Source organism: Danio rerio, chromosome 12 (genome assembly GCF_052040795.2).
Source record: "Danio rerio strain M-AB ecotype USA chromosome 12, GRCz13ab, whole genome shotgun sequence".
Taxonomy (NCBI): domain Eukaryota; kingdom Metazoa; phylum Chordata; class Actinopteri; order Cypriniformes; family Danionidae; genus Danio; species Danio rerio.
This window is the reverse complement of record NC_141032.1, coordinates 30,410,375-30,423,180: the sequence shown is the minus strand read 5'-3', so window position 1 is coordinate 30,423,180 and position 12,806 is coordinate 30,410,375. Positions and strand designations below refer to the sequence as shown.

Genomic DNA, 12,806 nt, shown 5'->3' with positions numbered 1-12,806 from the left:
ATTGCGACGACACATAGTGCAAGGTCTATGATTGGTCGGTTTGGTTGTGTTGACATGCGTGGGTGGTGTGGTGTGGAGAGCCACGGGACAGCAGAGAGCCCTTTATTGGAGCAAGTGTTTACAAGTGTGGAGTCCGATAGAGGAGCTACAGATAGAAATTTTTGTGTTTAGCTTATGATTAAATTTGTTGCACATCCGCCAATTATCGCATTCTTGTACATTAAGGTAGCGTTCAGAAAAAACAAAAGTCCTGCGAAGAAACTCGACACGCATAAAAACTCGACACATATAAAAACTCGAGGAACATAAAAACCCGCTGCCAGTTAGCGTTTCAGACGTGTTACTGCAGAGCAACACAAACAGCATGCTGAAGTATATCAATGCACGGCTACACGAAAGGCAGGCGCCACGGGTCACGCCAATCACTCAACGCAGATGTATAAATAAGCCTTAAAAGTCTGAGGCTGATTTATACTTCTGCTGTCACTTTGCAGCCACATCTGATCTTTGGTCAGGTGGCCCGATGAGCTTGAGCCTTACTTTGCACTAAATCGATAATGATTGTAAGTAGTGCCAGAGATGCCTTGGGATAGCATATTTTCCATTACATTAATATTTACATTCAAATATTTGTTTACAGAAGATGCAAAAAATGTAATGTTTAAACAATTATTTACAGGACATACAAGAGTTATTTCATTTAGAAGATATCCTACTTATTTTTTTTTTTTACCTTTAATATGAAAAGCTCTGAAAATAATTTATTTTGTTTCCAAAAGTGCAAGTTATTTATTTTCACTTTTTATGAGAAGTGACTGTTTTAGGCAATGCGTGTTTTAATTTTAGCTGTTGAACGTTGATGTTCAATAAATAATAGATAGTATATAGTGTGTTTCCTTCAATTATACTTAAATCAAGCATTGCACCCTTCATTCAAAAATCTCTGACTTGTAATATGTGAGCATATTTACAGTAAAAAAAAGATACTGAAAATATACATCCCTTAATCGTAATCAAAGTAAAATATTAAATTAATCCAGATTTAGATTTTAGGCCAAATTGCCCATCCCTAATTATAAATACTAAACGCGAACTAATTTGCAATTACAATACATTGTCCAAATATGATGAAGATGATGATAATTTTTTTTATTTATTTATTTTTTTTATTAAGAACTGTGGTAACACTTTAGTTTAGGTCACAATTTATGCTCTTAATGGCTTATTACCTGTCATTATTAAGATATTAACTGTTCATTAGTAGTTATAAAGTAAGATCTTATTCTGTATCCCTACTCCTACCCAAAACCTAAACCCAATGTCTAGCTTACTATTAATAAAAAGCTAATTAGTAGTTTATTAATCTTTTAGTGTTAGTTAACGGTTTCCGAATGCCTTAAATTGTGATGTAAAATGTTGCCAGAACTTTTTGTTTTATACAATTGCTCTTTGTAATCTGCCATTTTGGCAAGCGTGTCAAGTTTCCTGTACAGTTTGATGGGATAAATACGAAAGGGATGTTACATTGAGAATTTTTTCATTAGATATATAACTTTAATATATAATATTAATAATATGTAAGAACGCAGATCGTGGATCGTGACTCAGAATCAGAATATCGGATCTTAAAGTCCCAAAAGATTCCCACTCCTACTTTATACTCCAACACACTATTGACTCGGAATGCAAAATGATGCTTTGGCATTGTGTGTAGTAAGCAAATCATACCTTTCGGATTTTCGTACCATGAATTGTGCAATGTTTGCTCTTGCAGTCACTTTTTAATTGGATAATGTAGGCAGATCCTCTGTGTATACATAATGCATAATGTATAGTTGTAGAGATTGCATCTATGCACTGTCAAAATGTGTACAGTATGTTTAATAGTCATGGCATATTTTGATGCGCGACCTGCTGATTCCCATTTTTTTTAACCTGTTTTTTTCTGCTGTTGTTATAGCAGATATTTCAAGAGTCTTACTGAAGTTTAACAGCAACATGAAAGTTAAATATTCAAACCTTTTTGCAACCACTGCATTTATATTTCACTCACCCGGCTCTCAACTCTACAGCTGTTATCACTAGTCCTTCAAGGAAAGCTCAGCTTATTTCTGCAGAATCAGAACGCCCTTCAAATTCTGCACATCCTTCCTGAATCTCTCACGTTTTTCATTTACAAAATATTTTGGCTAACTTGATGATGCTTTCAGCCATAAATAGAGCACTCATCCAGGATTCAAACAACAAATTACATCAATTTTTTCCCCTCACTAGTGGGGTAGAGAAGTGCACAGATTTGTGTTATCAATTTGCATTATAAACCAATTGATCCTTGATTGCTGCTTTGTAAGGCAGGCACAACATTGATTGTTAAACCATACAAGGGTTGCTTTTATAAAGTTTGATGGAAAGATGTGCCATTCTTCTTAGTTTTGGATTGCAAATATCAGAACAGTTTATCATTGTACAATTCTTCTGCCAGGAGTATCTCATACCAGGCTCAAGATGCTTTGGAAAAGGTCCCGGAATATATGAGATGTATTGATTTGGTTCCTTATTGGATCAGAATCAAATGAAACAGTCCACCGGCTAGACAAATAAGGTTTCTTACTTGCTTAAAAAAATAAAAAAAGAATTAAAGAAAAAAGATTGGTGACTACATTAAAAGAACTGCAATTGTCAACCCAGGCTCATTCTGAAAATGTATCTTTATATACATTTCTGGAGAGCACCAAATACATCCCAGGAGGTATGTTTTTTGCATTTACTGTTTTTTTACTGTTTTTGCTGTGTACACTTTTATCACTCTCACGAGTGCCATTTGCACATGCTTTTCTTGCGTAAATCCACATTTGGGCACTGTCGACTGACTGACTGACTGACCGATTGACTGACCCTCTCTCATTCTTCCCTAAACACAACCAATAGTGTTTTCAAAAGCACAGATTGACCCGCCCACCCTCTTTCCTAAACCCCACCGACAGTTTTTAAAAAGCAATCCAGAAAATACAGTAAAAGCCCTCGCCTGATTTTTACCATGTTTTCACATTTTACTACATTCTCACTCTGTAATTTTCTTGCTTATTTATTTATTGACTTTTGTTTTTGTATTAAGTGCTTTCTGGAACTGTTCTTTGCTGGACTCAAACCCCATCATCCTGATCAACTCCTCCCTGCATCCGAAGTCTGTCAACATACATGGCGAGTTAACTGGACAAACCGGTAACTGCTGGAAAAGTCGTCCATATGCAGGTAAACGGGAAGCTAGTAAACGCGAAAAGGAACAATGTCATACTGCTCTATAGCATTCAATTTAAAGATGAAATACAGCCATACGTACTTCTGGCTACATAATTAGCAACCTTCAGAAATTTATATTGTACTATGTTTTCACGTTTTGGACATTGTCAAGGAGGTCCTTCTGCTTAAAGTGATAGCTCACCCAAAAATGAAAATGTACTTTAACCGAAGATATTTTGAAAATTTTAGAAAACTGTAACTAATTACTTTCATAAGAAACACATACTATCGAAGTGAGGGGTAATATTTTCCCAGCATTCATCTTTTGTGATAAACAGAAAAAGAAACTCAAACTGGTTTGTGACATGGGAAGGGTAAGGGTAAATTATGATAGAATTTTCAGTTTCTGGTGAACTATCCCTTTAACTAAAACTATAATAACATTATTTGAATGTAGTTACCCAGGTGGCTAAGAATTCTGGCCCTGATTTGGCATAAAGCTGTAACAGCAGGCATTCATTCGGCATTGGCATACAGCATGTGGGCCAAACATGGCCCAGGTTTGGCAGTGGTGGCACCGTCTTCAAGGCAGCACACAAAACTTAGGCCAGATATGAAATGTATTATTTTTCCAGATGCTAATAATGGATATGTGGACCATGTAAGTTTGGCCTTGACCCACATTTAAAATACATTAAAATTATTTTTGAATAAAGGAAAAAAATCCTATCAATCAGATCACTTCGAGAAAAAGCATGCCCATAGAGCACCTAAGGGGCAATGCTTCATGGGTTTATCAATTTTATTGCAGTCATGACCCACCAACATATCTGGCCCAGTTCAGGTCCAGTTATGGGCTATCAACTTGGCTTAGACTTAGCCCAGATGTGATCCATGTTTGGTCCAAGCAGAAGATGGTTGTGTGAGAGCTGGGCCAGAGATATTTTGCTATGTGGGTATCAAGTTAGTGTTTTGTCGGGAGAACTTAGTGGTGTCCCCGTGCTTCCTTTTGATTTGAATGGCAAATGTGGCTTTTGTTGAGTTATTTCCTAGGCCTTAAGTAAAAAGATTATATAGATGCAAATACAAGGTGAATGCATGCCACCGTCATCAGCTAATCATGTAGCTATATTTAGTATGGAAAAATTAGATAAGCAACAGCAAGCAATTCTAAATGTAAATGTTGACCTTTACGTGTTGGTTGTTTGACAGAAGGCCATGGAAACATTGTGTATCAATTGCCAATTCTTTTAATACATTAATGTATGCAAAGTACACATAAAAGTCAAAGATGAAAAGGAGGTTTGTAGGCAGATTTAAATATCTTTTTCATAAATGAGAATGTGTCCTGTTTAATTTGAATTTCTGAACCAAAATAATCATGGTGGTACTGTAATTCATTCATTCATTCATTCATTCATTCATTCATTCATTCATTTTCTTTTTCGGCTAAGTCCATTTATTAATCTGGGGTTGCCACATTGGAATGAACTGCCAACTTATCCAGCATATGTTTTATGCAGCTGATGCCCTTCAAGCTGCAACCCATCACTATGAAACATTCATACACACACATTCACACACATACACTACGAACAATTTAGCCTACCCAATTCACCTATACAGCATGTCGTTGGATTTGTGGTTAAAATTAGAACACTTGGAGCAAACACACATGAACAATGAGAGGACATGAAAACTCCAAACAGAAATGCTAACTGAACCAGCGAGGCTCAAATCAGCGACGTTGCTGTGAGGCGATTGTGCTTCCCGCTGCGCCACCGCGACACCCAGTCATGTAGATATATAGTATAAAGTAACAACTGCCATTAAAAAAACCTTGTCAGGCCTATTTAATGTTCATGAATATAGTCAAATAGACAACTCGTAATTTATAATTTCCTCGCCTGAATAAGTTTGATGAATATATCAATTGCAGAATTTGTCATGCTTCTAATTATAGCAGTGACATCCTCAATGGTTTGAGAATCCATATTTAAAGCTCAGGGGAAGAGCAATCATTACGTGTAATGTTGATTTAGTGTTTCCACAAAATAGAGACGTTGCAGGAGTGTGTACAGAGGCTGTTGTAGAGGGCAGGTTATTTTTAGAGCTGCAGGGACACACAGGTCTTCCTTCTGGCAATGTCCATCACTTCCTAAACTTGGATCATGTGGTCCACCAAAGACAGATTATCAAAATCCATCCAAGAGGCAAGACCTCGGAAGAATTGTTTTCTTTGCTCTGCTGACCGATTTCCTCTCTCAGCAATGTTCTGAAGTTAGACAATGAAATCATATTGCAACATCAAGTTGGTGGGAAAAATACATCTCAACTTTAGACTTTGGAAGTAATGATACTGTAATTATGGCAGTGAGTTCAGTAACTGTTATAATTCTTTCTTGTTCAGCTTTCAATTCTGTTAACTTTTTTTAAAAGAATCTTTTTTATTGTTCTTGAATTATGAAAAAGAATTTGAACTATGACCTTTTTTTGATGGCCATTCCAGTAATGTCTGTATTTATGTCTTTTTGGAAAGCATTTTATTTACAGTGCTTGGAAAAATAATTAAATCATTGTTTTGACAGGACCAGACTACAGTATACAGTATGTGCAGTTGCTTTATAATGCTCTTAGGAAATAATTCTCTCTGTGTGGGTATAGAGCTTATCTGAGCTTATTTAGTCTATGTGTTTGTGTACTTTTCATAGAGATCATTGCAGTTGATTTAGCTTGCTCAGAATAGGTTACACACACATTGGGAGAGTGCACATTAAAACTAAATAAACTATAAATGTGATGTGATCTTTTATTTGCTTAACGCATTATGAAAACAGAACCATTTATTAAGAGACTGTCTCAGAATGTCTTGGAATAAATATGGCATAATCTAGAATGTTAAAATGCTGTTGCTTTGATCTTTAGTGGACATTGAAGTAAACTTAATACAATCATTTACTCTACTGAAGCTAAATGCAAAGCTGAATACACAATTTTACAGTGTCTGAGAGAGCTTAACATGCTGCATTTTAAGAAAACACATGCAATTACAAAAACACCAGGAAATTAAAACAAAATTAAAACAATCATCAGTTTGAGAGCACACATGTTGCAAATTATCATGACACAAACAACTGAAGAAATGCGCTGCATTTTGTCACAACACAAACAATTTAAAGAAACATGCTGCATTTCGTCACAACCCAAACAACTGAAGAAATGCGCAGCATTCTTTCAAAAGGCAAACAATTGAAGAAACACGCTGCATTTTGTCACAATGCAAACAACTGAAGAAACGCGCTGCATTTTGTCACAATGCAAACAACTGAAGAAACGTGCTGCATTTTGTCACAATGCAAACAATTGAAGAAATGCACTGCATTGTCACAACACAAACAACTGAAGAAATATTCTGCATTTTATCTAAAGCCAAACAACTGAAGAAACATGCTGCATTTTGTCAAAAGGCAAACAACTGAAGAAATGTGCTGCATTTTGTCAAAAGGCAAACAACTGAAAAAAAATTGCGGCATTTTGTCACAACGCAAACAATTAAAGAAACGCGCTGCATTTTGTCTAAAGCCAAACAACTGAAGAAACACTGCGTTTTGACAGAACACAAACAACAACTGAAGAAACGCGCTGCATTTTGACAGAACACAAACAACAACTGAAGAAACGCGCTGCATTTTGTCATAACACAAACAACTTCGGAAACGTGCTGCATTTTGTCAAAAGGCAAACAACTGAAGAAACGTGCTGCATTTGTTCAAAAGGCAAACAACTGAAGAAATGTGCTGCATTTTGTCACAACACAAACAACTTAGGGAATGTGCTGCATTCTGTCACAACACAAACAACTAAAGAAATGCATTGTATTTTGTCATAACACAAACAACTTAAAAAACACACTGCATTTATTAAACATGCTGCATACTATTAAACCAACGTTTTGCATTTAACCATGAGTTTATTTAGGCTAATAATTTACAAAAGACAAGGGAATTGTGTAATCAGGATATTAAAATAAACAAAGAACGTTTCTTCAGTTGTTTGTGTTGTGACAAAATGCAGAACATTTCTTTTATTGCTTGTGTTGTGAGAATTTGCAACACATGTGCTATCAAACTGATGATGATTGTTTCTTAATTTGCTGGTGTTTTTGTAAATGCATGTGTTTTCATAAATTGTAGCACGTTAAGCTCTCTCTCGGCCACAGAATAAATTAGACCATTAATTTTAATGAATATAAAATGAGAATGAAAGTTTGGTATATTATTTTTCCTCTTTCCATTCAATGCTCTGCTTTTAATTTTGTCGTTTGGTGGGAAATTAAAATAAGATTTAGGATTAGTTCTAATCTAGGGGGAGTTTTTTTTTTTTTTTTTTTTTCCCTGAGTGATCCCAGACAGAATTATTCTAGGAAGAAATTATAAGTAATTTATTGTTTATGATGTTAATACTTTGTTCTAACTCAACCATAGTAATAGCCTGTTTCAGTCTTGTTAGAACTTTATTATTTCAGTGTGCAGTCATTCAAATGATGCAGGCATTCAGTATCATGAAGATCATCTTGACGGTAGCAGTTCTGCTGATTGTAGAGTAATTTGGACCTGATATCCAATCAGTGGAGCCCAATTACCATGAGGCCTGCTTTACCTGAACCAGCAGTTGCACTTGGACCAATTATCTATGAAACAATTTCTCCCTTGAGACTCAAACGACATCTTAATTTGCTTTCAAAATAATTATCTGATTGACCTGTTGTGTTTGAAAACATCTTTCTTTACACCTGGAATAACTGACATAGGTAATAGAAGCATTTTAAGCATTTTACATCAAGTTCTACTATTGCAACTAAAACCATTTGCAGTGACACGAGCTGATCCAAAAATCTGACCCTTGACCACAAATCTGCAACAGTCATGCCTTAACTTGATTAAAAACAGACTTGCTGGATTGCGCAAATACATGAAGGTAAACTGGAGTAAATTTGGTTTCATTCAGGCTGGATCTTTATCTCTCAGACTGTCTGGAAAACAACAGGCAGTTACATTAGAAGACCAACAAGACAAGGTCAGGAGCCTACCTCAGAGGCTGCTGTTGTTGGTGCGAGAGGTATGTGCGAGCACAAAGCTCTCTGTGCACTGCTGACTGCTGGATGACAAGGAGCGACGAGGTGACCGCTGAAAACGATTCCGCCGGTTAAGGTAGCTGCCAGCCGTCCAAGTCCTCTGTCTCTTGCGAAGGTATTCCTTGTAGTTCTTGGTGAGCAAAGTGTAGAGGAACGGGTTGATGCAGCTGTTGCTGTAGGTTAGGCATGTGGTTAGATAGTTGATGTTGCGCTTGGCCTTGGTGGAGAGATCCAATGTGGGCTGGAACTGATTCAGAAGCTGCCAGATCCAAAAAGGTAAGAAGCAGGCCCAGAACAGGAGCACAATGGTAAAGATCAGATACAGGACCTTCTGGTTTGGAAGCTTCTTAGTCTGCTTGAAAGTCTCAGTTTGGGAGATCCAGTAGGTTCTTGCCAGGCGTATATACAAGTACCCGATAATCACCCCTGGAGCTACAATGCTTGTGCCAAAGAGAAAGGAGATGTAGATTTTGTAAGAGAGAGGACTCAGAGTGGGGTTGCACATTTGCTTGGAGTTCATTGTCATGAGCTGGACGCTGATGATCATGGGTAATGTGAGGATCAATGAGGCAGTCCACACCAGCAGTGCGATTGCTTTTCTGTAGCTTTTTGAGCGTTTGACTGTATCCAGAGGCTTGAGTACGGCGAAGTAACGTTCTGTGCTCATGACAGTCAGTGTGAAAATGCTGGCATGCATTGTAAGGAAGTCCATGCTGATAAGGATCCGACATCCTATGTCCCCAAAGTACCATCCTTTCAGGAAATGTGTACACACTACAAATGGGATTGTGAGCAAGTAGAGCAGATCAGCCATTGCCAGGTTGATGATGTAGATGTACATTGAAGCAGCTGAGCGCATGGAGTGGCACATGACAACCAGCGTGTAGATATTTCCGGACACACCCACCAGACACATTAGGGACAGGATGGTGCCAATGGTGAACGTGGCAGCCATGTCTTCTGGGGAACTTTCTACTGGACTCTCAGTGACATTGGAAATCTTTTCCACCATCGCCACTATGGGCTCCACAGACACAGTGGTCATCTCTATAAAGAAATGAATAGTCAAAAGTGGTTAAAAAGTTGTTTAACTCTGGGTTGTATTAGTTATAGTTTGTTTTGCAAATTCGAATAAAATTTTAAATATAATAGGGTAACACATTATTTTGGTGGTTCATTTGAGTATTAGTAGATTGTCTGCTTAAAATCAGTTGGTGCTGCTGCTAAACAGACATTTAACAGACTATAAGAAATTTATGTCAACACACTACTTCTAACCCTAACCCCAACCTGACTTTCCACTTATAATCTATTGAGAATTAGTTGCCATGTAGATGCAATATAACTTAAAATAAACCAACGGACCATAAAAATAAGGTGACACCCATAATATAATAATATAAATAAACCTTTCTTAATTTATATTTTAATCTATAATATGAATTTATTGTGTACCTTGGCTTCCTGTAAGTTATGATATTTTAAAAATTATTTTTTTTAACCTATGGTTTATATGAGGTCAGATATGATAATATGATTAATTTTGATAACACGCTTCATTTGTAAGAAAAAAAATTATATTATATACACTTTTTTATCATTTTAAAAATAATATTACATTATTTAAATATAATTTTCTATTTTTATAATTTTAAATCATTTTAAACCACTGGTAAATCATTTTAAACCACTATAAAAAAATTCTGAACATATATTGAAAGGTTAGATATATTTATTGTGCCTAAAACCCTTTTTACATGCTTTAAGAAACTATAAATATATTAATAATTATTTCTATAGTAAAAACTGCACATATGAGGTAAATTGGTAATACTTTACAATAATAGTACATGAAAATATGTATATATGTAATATGTAAATATGTAATATGTAAAATAAACATGACTTCAAAAACATGAGTTCATGTGTGAATAACAGCTACCTTAATTACTTGTTAGTATATGATTGTTTGTTAATTAATGTATTAGTTTATGCTAAATTTAACCATCATTAACTCATGAAATGTTAATGTAAAAATATACCATTACTTTACTTGGAGGGGCACATCACCATTAACCTGTTCCTAACAAATCATGAACTCCTTATATACGTCTGTCTAGTGTGTGTACACTGAATAACAATAGAAAAGTGTTGTGTCAGCATCAACAGTTTAAGGAGTTCATGAGTAGTTATGGTAATGTGCCCCTCCAAGTAAAGTCATGATTTGACTATACGTTAACAGCTCATGAGTTCATGTCAGATACATTTAGCTTAAACTGAAATGCTAATTAATACATTAATTAAGAAAATGTACTAACAAGTAATTAAGATACCCGTTATTCACACAGGAACTCATGTGACACATGTTGCAGTTATGTTAGTTCATGATTAAAGTGCACCTTAACTCATCATTAACTCATAATAAAGTAATGTTGTTTACATATTACCACATCATTATTCATGTACTGTCATTGTAAATTGTTAGCTGTCATTTTTTTGGACATCTTGAAAACAATCTGTACTCTTACCAACTAAAAACCGAGTGGTAGACACATTTTTCTATTGCTTGATGAAAATCCTTTATAGTTAGCTGTTTTTAATTAATTATTTACATCATATGACCAAAACCTAAATAAAAATATATATAAAAAACAGTCTCTGCACCCTTAAATTGAGGAAAAATGCTTATCCGTAACCATTCATCATTTTGGACAAGTGACCTCCAGAGTCAAAATGTAATGCAATTTCGAGAAGGAAATAAAAAATAGGGATTTACCTTGATTGGATTCCACTGATGGCGTAGCTCCAAGCAGACAGACGTTTAGCATTTAGAATGAGTCCAACTCATGGTTTCTCCTAAGAGTTTACTCCTATTAGCTTGCTGGTAAAAATCCTTGTACAGCAATTCCAGTTGACCAGAAATTAATGCTCTAGCCGTGTCATGTGTGTTAGGACTCACAGATCATGTCAATATTAAAAAGCACAAATGAGTCATAGGCAGGTGCTTCAGCCATGCAAAACAAACTTCAGATATTCTTCAGCGGAACACTCACTGTATCCCAAACCCGAGTGGAGGATAAGAAGAGTCCAACAGGTTCAGAACAACAAAAGAAAGTGCCACGAGGGTATAAGGGCAGAATCCTCTTAGATGGGTATGCCCAAGGAGGCGATCACTTTGAGCTACAGCTGGATTTCGAAACCCTCTCCTCCACTGACAGAGTGCGTGCCTGTGAGGGGTAGAGATAGAGAGAGAGCTACACACAGCATAGAGTGGGAGGGGAGATGAGGGAGAGACGAAAGGAGAGGGAGAGAAGCGAGATTGGTTGGGGGGGTTGGGGTTCATTGTGAGGAGGCATTCCGGAAATGTGTGTGTGTGTGTGTGTGTGTGCGTGTGTGTGTGTGTTATTTGTGAATGACTAATGAGTTACTACCTGAGTGCATTCATTCATCTAGTGAACGGGAGATTGTCACATGTGTCAAATTATATGAAATGTTAGTGATTCTGGGTCTCCTCATGAAGAAAATTATAATAAAACATGGAACATAATGTTCAATAACAAGCTGCCCTCTCAAAACAAAATCTGCAGGTGTTTCAAAGGAAACAGGTTTAAGTAAAATGTTTTTTTGACAGGGGCAATTTAGCCTTCCCTTCCGTCAAGACCCTGCTAGCGATGCAATCAAAATTTTTCCACTTTGGTGTTCCAAGGTAAACATTTTACAGTGTTGATTTCACATAATAAGCACAAACTGAGTTTTGATTGGCAGAAAAGCTCAGAGTGTGTTTAGTGCCCTCTGACATGTCCTTTAATAATGGTCCCTTTTTTTATCCCAAAGGTCATCCCTCTAAATAATGCCCTGATAGTCTATTCTCGGCGGGTACTTATTACATACCTGGAAGTTTTTGGCACTTTTATGAAAGAAAGCCTGCCTTGTTGGTTTTTTCACAAAGATATGTTAGCGTTTCAGAGAGGAATACACATTCTGAACTTGTTTACGACTCTATTGCTTAAAGGTGCTGTATGTAAGTTTTTGACTCTTCTAAAGCATAAAAATACCATAATATGTTTGCAGATATTAAGGAAACATACCAAGTGAACATACTAGTTTATCTGAAAAACAATGCTGAAGTCAAATATCTGCTTTAAAAATGTTTTCCGTGTCAGGAAGCTGTATTTGTTTTGCTAATTTTAACCTGCCCAATGCCAGTTTAGTCAAATATATTTTAGCACTCTGGGTTGCCTTGGTGGAAAACCACATATTTCATTCATTCATTCATTCATTCATTCATTCATTCATTCATTCATTCATTCATTCATTCATTCATTCATTCATTTCATTTCATTCATTCATTTAGAAAGACTCTGAAAGAATGCATCCGTGGCCGAAATGCGACCTCTGGTGGACAGTACCAGACTCCGAAATGAGAGGCAGA

The 12,806-nt window shown here is 36.2% G+C and overlaps 2 protein-coding genes across 4 annotated transcripts in view; one reads left to right on the top strand and one right to left on the bottom strand.

Moving 5' to 3' along the window:
- Nucleotides 1-6,015, top strand: part of ogfod3 (2-oxoglutarate and iron dependent oxygenase domain containing 3) — a 242,509-nt gene extending 236,494 nt beyond the window's left edge. The window contains exon 11 of the transcript XR_015503492.1: nucleotides 3,116-6,015. The gene's annotated coding sequence lies outside the window, so the exon portion shown is untranslated. The remainder of the gene's footprint in view (nucleotides 1-3,115) is intronic.
- Nucleotides 1-11,605, bottom strand: part of uts2r1 (urotensin 2 receptor 1) — a 63,980-nt gene extending 52,375 nt beyond the window's left edge. The window contains exons 1-3 of one of the 3 annotated variants that reach the window (XR_015504200.1): nucleotides 11,151-11,605; nucleotides 8,330-9,421; nucleotides 5,308-5,515 (exon numbers count right to left, since the gene is read on the bottom strand). Coding sequence is in view for 2 of the 3 variants with exons in the window: in XM_087276478.1 (XP_087132604.1) it covers nucleotides 8,331-9,421; nucleotides 11,151-11,202 (1,143 nt within the window). In the remaining variant the exon portion in view is untranslated. Of the gene's footprint in view, nucleotides 1-4,473; nucleotides 5,516-8,329; nucleotides 9,422-11,150 lie in introns of those variants that run through there. The other 2 variants (XM_087276479.1, XM_087276478.1) reach the window with 2 other exon arrangements.
- Nucleotides 11,606-12,806: the final 1,201 nt, after the last annotated feature.